Source organism: Chlamydomonas reinhardtii, chromosome 12 (assembly GCF_000002595.2).
Source record: "Chlamydomonas reinhardtii strain CC-503 cw92 mt+ chromosome 12, whole genome shotgun sequence".
Lineage (NCBI taxonomy): Eukaryota > Viridiplantae > Chlorophyta > Chlorophyceae > Chlamydomonadales > Chlamydomonadaceae > Chlamydomonas > Chlamydomonas reinhardtii.
Genome location: NC_057015.1, coordinates 6,178,739 through 6,188,999, shown reverse-complemented (window position 1 = coordinate 6,188,999; position 10,261 = coordinate 6,178,739). Strand labels below are relative to the sequence as shown.

At 62.0% G+C, this 10,261-nt stretch overlaps 3 protein-coding genes across 4 annotated transcripts in view; all 3 read left to right on the top strand.

Annotated features, from left to right (window-relative positions):
• The window catches only part of CHLRE_12g536450v5 (uncharacterized protein), a 5,946-nt gene extending 2,569 nt beyond the window's left edge, over nt 1-3,377 (top strand). For both annotated transcript variants that reach the window (XM_043068659.1, XM_043068658.1), the window contains 4 exons: nt 156-304; nt 807-942; nt 1,079-1,591; nt 2,613-3,377. In XM_043068659.1, coding sequence (XP_042918754.1) covers nt 156-304; nt 807-942; nt 1,079-1,126 — 333 coding nt within the window. In that variant the 3' untranslated portion in view covers nt 1,127-1,591; nt 2,613-3,377. The remainder of the gene's footprint in view (nt 1-155; nt 305-806; nt 943-1,078; nt 1,592-2,612) is intronic.
• A 54-nt stretch (nt 3,378-3,431) lies between these two features.
• CHLRE_12g536425v5 (uncharacterized protein) lies at nt 3,432-5,817 on the top strand. The gene is made up of 4 exons (XM_043068657.1): nt 3,432-4,139; nt 4,259-4,373; nt 4,605-4,810; nt 5,021-5,817. The coding sequence occupies exons 2-4, from the start codon at nt 4,283-4,285 to the stop codon at nt 5,357-5,359; spliced, it is 636 nt and encodes a 211-aa protein (XP_042918752.1). The 5' UTR covers nt 3,432-4,139; nt 4,259-4,282; the 3' UTR covers nt 5,360-5,817.
• Nucleotides 5,818-5,871: 54 nt separating this feature from the next.
• On the top strand, nt 5,872-9,237 carry CHLRE_12g536412v5 (uncharacterized protein). Its single transcript, XM_043068656.1, has one exon. It carries the CDS (start codon nt 6,261-6,263, stop codon nt 7,500-7,502), a length of 1,242 nt encoding a protein of 413 aa, XP_042918751.1. The 5' UTR covers nt 5,872-6,260; the 3' UTR covers nt 7,503-9,237.
• Nucleotides 9,238-10,261: the final 1,024 nt, after the last annotated feature.

Genomic DNA, 10,261 nt, shown 5'->3' with positions numbered 1-10,261 from the left:
ACAGGTCACTCAGGTAGCCACTGGTTGCGAACTTGCGGTTGCTACCAGTGCGACTGTCACCCGCCCCACCTGAGCCAGCCCTGCAAGCTGCAAAGCGCATTTCACACCAGCCTGCTCCCCATCCTGATCCGCCTCGGCATACACGTGCTCCGCAGCACGCTGGCACGGTGCGCAGCTGGTTTGCGGGCGGCGAGTCCTGGCTGCCTCTGCCTCGCTTCCACGCGCTGCTGCACACCGCCTACCGGCCTCTGCTCAACTGTGACAGCTGGCGGCCGCTCTCGCCGCTGGTGTTCCCCAGCACTAGGTGCGTGCTGCTGTGGGAGGTGCTGTGCGTGGGAGGTGCGCTGTGTGTGTGTGTGGGGGGGGGGGGGGTTGCAAGGATTGGTACAGAAAAATGTAGGGGGTGGGAGGTGCCCCAATAATGGAGGTGCTGCAGTGGAGGGTGCTGTGGAATGTGCTGCAGCGGATGTGTACAGTGTTGTTGGGGGCGACGTCGGCATGGTGTGGGCTTGTGGTGTGCGTTGCGGGTGTGGGCTGCCGCTGGAGGTGCCACGTACGTGCATGTGCTGGCGCCGGGACGGAGGCGGAGTCTGGCATGCGCTCGTGAGCTCATGCGCCCACGCTAGCACACGTCCAGCCATGCCCGCACGCCACAAGCACATCATACCGTACACACGTATCGTCGACCTTTGACTCTTATTGTTGCGGGTGATCCGATACCAGTTGCGGCCCGCTATTTGCTTGTGCTTTTGCAATGCACGCTGTCGACCCTTTTCCCGTTGTGCATTTCTGCTATAATGCGCCAGGCATGACAACAAGGCGGTGCAGGCGGTGGAGGTGATGGCCAAGCCGCGCCACGGCGCCGCCGCCGCCAGCGGCTCGGCCCTGCGCCCCTACACCTACACATTTTGCCTGGAGCGACTGGAGAACGGCCCCTGCAAGGTGAGCTGGCGTTAGATATGAAGCTAGGTGCTAGGCGGTCTGCCCTTTGAGCTTAAATCTAGCTTGCCGGCAAGCTGACACGTCGCAACCCCCGCCGCCGCGCCGTGGGCTTTCCTCATCCCGTATTGGCCTGCAGGACTGCTGGATGGTCGCCGGCGTGCGGATGGGCAACTATGCGCTGTAGCTATGCCTGATGGACATAAATACGGATTGAGATGGTGATATGTGGCATGCCTTTAAGTCGACTTGTCAAGGCACCTTATGAGGGTGCCGATGCTCGTGCCAGCATCGTGTGTGGCAGAGAGCACAAGAGAAGATTCCGTGATTGCTGCAGTTATATGTTTCAACCCAATACCTACCCAACATCTACCCTCGAACGCTCAGCTCGCTGTGGTGGACGCGGAGTCTGTGGCTAGCTGTATGGGAGCCCCAATTTGCCCTGTGCCGGCAAGGCCTCGTCCTGTCCTGCGCCAGGCTGCCAGTCTCGTGCATGGATCTCGATGCTTGCCAGTCCAAGTTATGGATGCGGATGTTACAGAGGGGACAGTCCCAGCTCCCGAAGACGCCGAGCCATCACATGCTATCAGGGCCCAACCCCGACTTTGCTGCAAACCCTCCCGCGGGCAAAGTCCGTGTGACTCCGCGCACAGTGAGTCCTAGCCAAGCCTCAACCCGCCAGAGCCCCACCGCTGTGCCTCAACGCCACAAGCCTAGGCACAGGAGTGCCGGGAAACGTCTAGGCCGCAGGACACACGCACAGCGCACGCACTAACCAGGGCGCAAGCGTCCAGGTACTAGAACGGTCGCCCACACGTGCATCCTGCCCACACACATAGCCACCAACCACGCACAACCTCTCACGGCGAGGGGGGCGGGGAATCAGCGTCATACGGCAAGCGCAAAACCATGCCGTCACCAACAGCCCGAGATATGAAGGGATGCGCAAACGGCACAGCGTCCCAACCCTTTGGCCTGATACCCAAAGTCACAAACGTCTGGAGACGACCCCAGAAGTCAGCTACGACGGCAAGTCCAATGCTCAGCACCCGGGCCGACGGCAGCTTCGCTCGCGCCGCCAACCCGGCCATAACCACACGCTGCCGACCAAAGTCCAGGGCAGACATAGCAGCGAGACACACCACATCCCACACAGGTGGCGCAAGCCCCGCAGGCGGGCGCACTAACCACAACTCCTCACGAGAGAAGGCACTTAGAGCCTCCTCCGGCAGGAAACCCATAGCCATCCCCATACTTTCCCGCAGTGACAGCGCAACAGTGCAGTCCCAAAACCAATGACGCCGGTCCCCATCCTGCATGTCCACCCCACACGCCCAACACGGGTCAACAGTAACGCCTCGCGCCCGCTCGCTAGCATGCCGTGGAAACGCCCAGCAAGCGTTGGCGGCCACACGCCACAGTGCTTCCTTATGATGATTCTCCCATTTCAGCGACCACAAGCGGGCCAAGGTGCACACGAAGGCCCCCGCCGCCAGGGCAGCCCCCACCCCCGACACACCCGCATCGCACACATACTGCAAATGCTTAGCCTTCAGGGCGGCTAACTGTGGAGCCATTTGTAGCACGGTCCCCGCCTTCACCGTGTAAGTTATGGCCTGGAGGTTTTTCGGCAAGACCAATCGCAAACGCGCCGCCATGCTGCTTTGCTGTAGCGACATTTGCTTTGACCGCGGCACGCAGGGATTGGAACCTGGCTTTGAGGGATTGGGTTCAGGACGGCAGGGCTTGGAACCGGGCTTTTAGGGATTGGGATAGAGACGGCAAGGATTGGAACCCGGACCTCGGGGATTGGGATTGGAGGTCGCGGCGCAAAGGATAGCAAGTCGGTCTATCCTGGGGTGACCAGAGGATCGGTAGGATCGGTACCCCATGCCACCCCTCCGACCCGCAGCAGCGCCAAATACCCACCCCACAAACCCCACATGCGTGCGGATGGTACCATGCAAACAATCAGGGGGAACGGAGGAGCGCGGTTGGCCGTTTATCGAAGATGCTTTAGGCAGGGGCGGAGCCTGCCCTGGTCAGGAGTTGCGTGCCGTGCAGCATGCACACGCAAGGCATGATCTACAGCCCGAACTGGAGCAGCAGACACCACGGATGCGGGAAGCCAGTGGACTGGCAACAACAGGGCTTGGCGTTGCAGCCGGTGTGCGCGGCGGCACGCTCAGGTTCTCAGAGGCGGCTTGTAGCCTTGTAGGTGCCTGTAGTCAGTAGTCAGTTACTTTGTGACTTTGTGTTTCACTCAGTCGCCGTCCCGGTCAGCCTCGGCAACACTTGAAATGATTATCTCGGGACCATGAAACTCACGCGGCATGCCGCATGCGCTAACCGCGCTAACCAGGCAGGCCAGTTGCATGCCGTACGCGCACAACTGTGGCCGGTGCGCCAAGGCCCGGCCCTCGTCTGTGCATTCTACTATATACTGGCCGCTAAACTCTTCATACACATATGTTCAGCAATCCATAGCAGTAGTCCTTATCCCTGCTTATCCCGTCTCCAGCCTGAAGGCTGCACCTAGGACCATTGGCCAAAGCGGAGCACCTTGCCACACGCGTCACCAGGGCGGCGTCGCAAGGCAGCACACTCATACACTTTGGTGTAACAGCCAAAGTCGCCGAGCAAGGGGTGCTGGGTTTGGTCAGCGGCTGCCACGCGTATGTGGACCCACCATGCCATCCATCCCTGCGAACTTCCGGACAGGCCCACCGTGTTGTCTGATGTGTCGGTTCAGCAGCTCATATTGCATGGTAGTATCATACTAGACTGTGGGAAATGCGTCAAACTGATGTTTGGGCAAGGTGGGCGCTACTTGCTTGTGTCCCCAAACTTACTCCAGTCTTTACATGGCCTTGATCAGTATATAGAATGCATGCAAAGGAACAAGACCATATCAGATTCTGCGAAAGGAGCTACTCCTCAACATCGCGATTCAGTGCACACAGCTGCAACAATTCTTTAGGAGGCCTATTTGACGCAGTGAGCACACAGCATTAGACCTTCAACATATACTGTAAGAATAGGAATACCTGTAGGACCAAACGAGGCTGCGGAGACAGAACAGTCCCACACCGTCCCGAAATTGCAGCTACAGGCAAACGCACAGGCTAAGTCCGAGTCCCGCAAGCTGGCTGCACTGCAGTATTTGATATCGAGTGGAAAGAGCGAACCGAGGATATTAGGTGAGCTTCGGGTCGTCGCCTGTCCGCGCGCTGACTCGCGAAGACCGGGCCTGCTGGCCCTGGTTTCGTTGCTGTGACACCACTTTGGACAAAGCTAAGCGTATTCATGGCATGTACAGGTGCTCGAGGCCGGCTACGGGAGAATGCCGAAGAGGAAAGCTGAGCACGATGCCGAGGGTGCACCGGCAGCCAAGGCCCGTCGCCCCAATGGCTACTGGCTTCCTTTTAACACCTGTAAGCCTTGACTCCAGTGGTCGCCAAGAGGTCGCGTTGTCTGGGGGCCTGGCCTTCGCTTTCCTGCCCGCATGGCACTCGTCTTGACCACTTTCGCGCGGCAACCACGACCATAGCTGATGTGCAAACAAGCTACCTTGAAAGTCAGCTCCGCCGCCGCATGTCGCATCCACCTGAACCTCGACTGAGGCACCACACAAACTTGCTCGCCCCACCTTCCGCACTCCGCAGGGTGGCGCGCCTACAAGGAGGACCACGGTCAGCGGCCCTCGGTGAAGGTCATGACTAAATGGCACACCGAAAACGCCGAGGCTGCGTGGGGCTCTGCGGACGTGCCGCCGCTAACGGACATGCTCAAGACGGCCAAGGGCCTGCGGCCGCTGCCGGACGTCCGGAAGTATTTCTGCGAGTACCGCCGGAAGAACCGGGAGGCCAAGGTGAGGGCGGAGGCATGGCCTTGTGATAAGGCTTGCTAAGTAATAGCTCAGGGGCTGGGGCAGGTGGCACATGCGCACCGACGCTTATAACCGTGCGACCGGCCGTATGGCGTGCCTGAGTGAGCAGCAGCGGCAGAATCTGGCTAGCCTGCTACGGCCACGGCGCATTCCCAACAGCACTCAAGGTCATTCTCTACCTGGTGCTCGCAGGTGGTAGGCGAGTCGCCGCTTAAAGGCGTGTCCGCTGGCCCCGTGAGCAAGCCGAGCTGCGCCGCCAAGCCCCGCGGCGGCCGCATCGGCTCGAGCAGCAGTGAGGACGAGGGCCCTGGCTCCGACGCCGAGTCCGACATGACGGACATCGAGGACGCGGTGCTTGCGGAACTAGCACAAGACGTGGAGGAGGCTACTGGCGGTCAGCAGCAGCCCCAGCAGCCCGGCTTCCCATCGCACCTGGTCAGCGGTGCCACAGCCGCGCGGCAGGCCTACAACGTGGCCTGCGCTGCCGCTATAATGGAACTGGCGAGCCTCCCGCTTGCGGGTGCAGCCTGAGCATTCACGCGACCGCATGCACGCGATTGCAGCACTGCGCGGACGGGTCGCCGTCGTATTACACCTTGGTTATTTGGTTCTGGAGAATTTGGTTCTTGGTCTGGCTTTTCAGCGGTTTCGGGTACATGCCGTGAACACGCACCGACCTCGTTCCCCTCGGCCAGCCCTCCGCCCGCCGCCCACTCAGCTGTCAGCAAGTGTCAGCACGGTTCCCCCACCCGGCCGGCCCCGCTGCACCGTGCGTGGGCCGGTCCCTGGACGGGTGTGGGGAACCGCACAGCGGTCCGCGCCCGTCCGTCTCAGCTGTCAGCTGTACGCCACTGCATCGTCGCCAGCCTCGCCGCGGCACATGGGGGCGGGATCCATGCAGCGGCGCCCATACTTACCACGCTTGGCCGGCGCCAGTACATACTACCAGCACAGCTCGCCCGGTGCAGCCGCCGTTCAGCCCTTTAATCAGCCCGCCCCCAGCTAGGCAGCCACCCTGCTTCACTTGCTCGGCAGCTTTGGCCGGCATCGGTTACTGACATCCGCCACGCCGCTTCTTTCTTCTCCCGTTTCTTTCCGCTTGCCCACGCATATGCTCCATGGGCGCCCGCGGATGCCTGGCTCCGTTCCAGGTGGGTGCATTTTATGGGTTACGTGTTGTCGCGGCGAATGGCAGCAGCCTAGTTGCGAGCTGGAACACGTCCGCCCCTGCAAGCGGCAGCAGTCTCCACGACACTCGGACTCCGTTTGGCGTGCCGAATGCGGAGCAGCGTGGAGCGCGCACCGGTGTCTCGTCTCGAAGGTAACAAGTAACCGCATTGCCGCTGACACTAACTTCTTTCGTGATGTTTATTGCTAGCCTGGAGCTCGCGACGGCGTCCTGCATTCGCATTCACTAGCAAACACTTCGCTAATGGCTGCTGCTACCGCGGCGGCCGCTGCCGCGCACGCCATGCACGCGCCCACTGCCGGCTTCGAGAGCCAGGCTGGCACCAGCGGCGGCGCACAGGAGTCGGATCAGGAGGCGCTGTGCTACACGCCGCAGCCGGACGAGGAGGCCTTCGGTGCGAGCCTGGCTCATCAGGGCTCATGGCTGCAGAGTGTACAGGAGGCCGCCGCCATCACGGCGCTGGACCCCGCCGGCTTGGGCTTCACACAGCCGCCGGCCGCGCACGCAGGCGACAGCCACGCGCCCAGCCCAGCGGGCGCCGCCACCTCGCCGCCCATGCCCTCCGCCATTTGCACCATGCCCTCCGCACCCGCGTGCGAGGGCGCCGCCGCGTTGCACCTGCCTCGCCACCAGCTCGGCGGTCAATGCGGCGGCACTGCCGGCAGCGCGCCCCTGCGCTCATACGACAGCGTGCCCCTGCCGCCCCTGCCGCCTCACGTGACGCGGCACGTGCACCTGCAGCCGCCGCACGGCCCGGCGGTTTCGGAGCTGCCCGGCGGCGGCTCTCGCTCGCATTCGCTGCCGTGCGCAGCCTTCGTGCAATACCCGCCGGCGCCGCCGCTGTATGCCGGCTACCCGGCGCACCCCGCCTACCCGCACGCTTACCCGCACGGGTACAGCGGCTACGACGGCTACGGCGGCTATGGTGGCTACGGCGGCTACGGCTACCCGCCGTACGGCATGCCGCCGCCGCCGCCGTACGGCTACGCGCCCGCGCCGTACGGGCGCTACAGCAGCAGCACCTCCGCACCGCCGCCGCCACCCTACGCGCCGCCGCCCTACCCCTACCCCTACCCCTACGGGCACGGCATGCCGCCCGGCTACCCGCAGTACGGGCACCCGCAGCAGCCCGCCGCTGCCGCCACCGCGCAGCCGCACCCGCACCTGCACCCCCACGCCAGCGGCCCCGCGGCCTCGCACGAGGAGGCTGGCAGCAGCCTGACGACCTTTCACGATGACGTCGACCTCGACGCCGTGCTCGAGGCGGAGATGGGCGACCACGACCAGCAGGTGCAGCAGCAGCAGCAGCAGCAGGCGACGCGGCCCAGCGAGGGCGGCAAGACGGACGCCTTTGCCGACCTGTGGGTGCGCTGGGAGGAGGACACGGGCGCCGACGCCGCGCCGGCGGTGTGCAAGGACGCCACTGCCTCGGGGCCGGGCATGCAGCCGCGCACGCGTGTGCCGGTGCACGTGTTCCACGAGTAAGCGCGCGCGTGTGGGCATGTGCGGCTGTGATTGCGGCAACTACGGGCAGGAGTGGCAGCAACGCTGCGGGCGGCGGCGTGGAGCTCAGCTTAAAACATTTATTACACACTCTGTGCGGCTGCTGGCCGGGATGCCTAGCAGCCGTGCGGGTGCAGTGCCAATGGGCACGCTATTGCAGGAGGTGCATTTACGAGCCGCGTGCGGCTGTGATGCCGTGCAACACGTTTGAGTTTTGCAGGGCGCACAATGGCGACCAACATTTCATTGTGATTGTACTCTTAAGGCGACCCTTCACGGGTTCCCGCCTGAATCGCGGAACTGGCACAGGTTCTGGGTTTATGGTGGGCTGATCGGTGGCGCTGCCAGGTGGCGGAGCGGTTATTCATTTTTTTACCGAGAGGCGTGTGAGTGAGTGTGTTTGCCGTCCTTTCTATGATTAGGGTAGGGCCAACTGACGCAGCAGCCCCATTCCTTGACCTAGCGGGCAAAGTAGCGCTGTGCGTTTTGGGCCAGCAATGCCTTAGGGTGCGATACGTGCACCAGAGGATTCCTTGACCTCACGCGTCGTTGCCATTAGCGTCTAGCAAGGGCTTGACCCATAGAGAACAAACCCCATGCAGCTTATTGTGCTGCTCCCTTCCAGCGCAATAGCGCCTGCCTCAGTACGGCACAATTGATTCGGCTGGTGGTGTGTACCATTGTTTGCTAGCGCCTGTGCTTCGGGCCTTATTTCAAGCGGCGTGCGATGCGCACGTGTACTTTTGTCCGTGGTTGACGACTGCTCACCACGTCATGGCGCCTGTGACGTCTCCTTCTTGGTGTGTTCGGGACCATGCTTGAACCTTTCAAAGTGAGGTTGCTGAATTGCATACCTCGCCAAGCCCCACGGGGCCCTCGGATACTTCCCGGTGCTTGTCCTATGCAGGAGGTGCTGTGAGTGTGACGCATGCAGCCCTCCACGTTGCCCCGTGCCCTGTGTCCTCCCATGTGGAGGCCGGGCGCCATACACCTCACCGTCACAAACTGTAAGCATGTGAGAGGACTCCGCCCCATGTCCTTTAAGCTCTCTCTTCAACAAGATACATTGATACCGGGGGAACGGCAACTCGTACAACCGAGGGTGGGATGCCCTCGACGGTCCCCACATCATCCATCACACGTGAGTGCCAGCCCGTGTGCTTTGCAAGTCACGAAACATGCACCGCCGCACCGGTTGCCTGCACGGATAGAACCAGACGTGGAAAGCCCTGCAGCATGAGTCAGCAGCTTGCAACAGGACGCCGTTGGGCACTGGAAGGGTTTGCTGCAACGCCAGGGGGCCAACTGGCGGAGTAGTGCTTTGCGACTTCTGCCCTGCCTAGCCTTGTGGGATTTGTGGGTCGGGGTTACAGCCATCACAACGGGAACTCGTCTTTCATCCCCTCTGCTTCATCCCCTGGTCAGCGGTGCCACTGCCGCGCGGCAAGCCTACAACGTGGCCTCCGCTGCCGCCATCATTCGCCCGTGTGTGTGAGGTGCTGCAGTAGTGGAGGTGCTGCAGTGGAGGGCGCTGTGGAATGTGCTGCAGCGGATGTGTACAGTGTTGTTGGGGGCGACGTCGGCATGGTGTGGGCTTGTGGTGTGCGTTGCGGGTGTGGGCTGCCTCTGGAGGTGCCACGTACGTGCATGTGCTGGCGCCGGGACGGAGGCGGAGTCTGGCATGCGCTCGTGAGCTCATGCGCCCACGCTAGCACACGTCCAGCCATGCCCGCACGCCACAAGCACACATATCGTACACACGTATCGTCGACCTTTGACTCTTGTTTAAGGGTGATCCGATACCAGTTGCGCCCCGCTATTTGCTTGTGCTTTTGCAATGCACGCTGTCGACCCTTTTCCCGTTGTGCATTTCTGCTACAATGCGCCAGGCATGATAACAAGGCGGTGCAGGCGGTGGAGGTGATGGCCAAGCCGCGCCACGGCGCCGCCGCCGCCAGCGGCTCGGCCCTGCGCCCCTACACCTACACCTTCTGCCTGGAGCGACTGGAGAACGGCCCCTGCAAGGTGAGCTGGCGTTAGATTTGAAGCTAGGTGCTAGGCGGTCTGCCCTTTGAGCTTAAATCTAGCTTGCCGGCAAGCTGACATGTCGCAACCCCCGCCGCCGCGCCGTGGGCTTTCCTCATCCCGTATTGGCCTGCAGGACTGCTGGATGGTCGCCGGTGTGCGGATGGGCAACTATGCGCTGTAGCTATGCCTGATGGACATACGGATTGAGATGCTGATATGTGGCATGCCTTTAAGTCGACTTGTCAAGGCACCTTATGAGGGTGCCGGTGCTCGTGCCAGCATCGTACAGAGCTGGAGCTGTGTGGACCGTGACGTGCTGTTCTTGGAGCGTCGTGCTTGCTTGCGGGTGGGCGTGTTTGTATGTGTGTGCCGGAGCGCATAAGGGAAGCGGACAACATGTGTGGCAGAGAGCACAAGAGAAGATTCCGTGATTGCTGCAGTCATGTGTTTCAACCCAATACCTACCCAACGTCTACCCTCGAACGCTCAGCTCGCTGTGGTGGACGCGGAGTCTGTGGCTAGCTGTATGGGAGCCCCAATCTGCCCCATGCCGGCAAGGCCTCGTCCTGACCTGCGCCAGGCTGCCAGTCTCGTGCATGGATCTCGATGCTTGCCAGTCCAAGTTATGGCCTGGAGGTTTTGCGGCAAGACCAATCGCAAACGCGCCGCCATGCTGCTTTGCTGTAGCGACATTTGCTTTGACCGCGGCACGC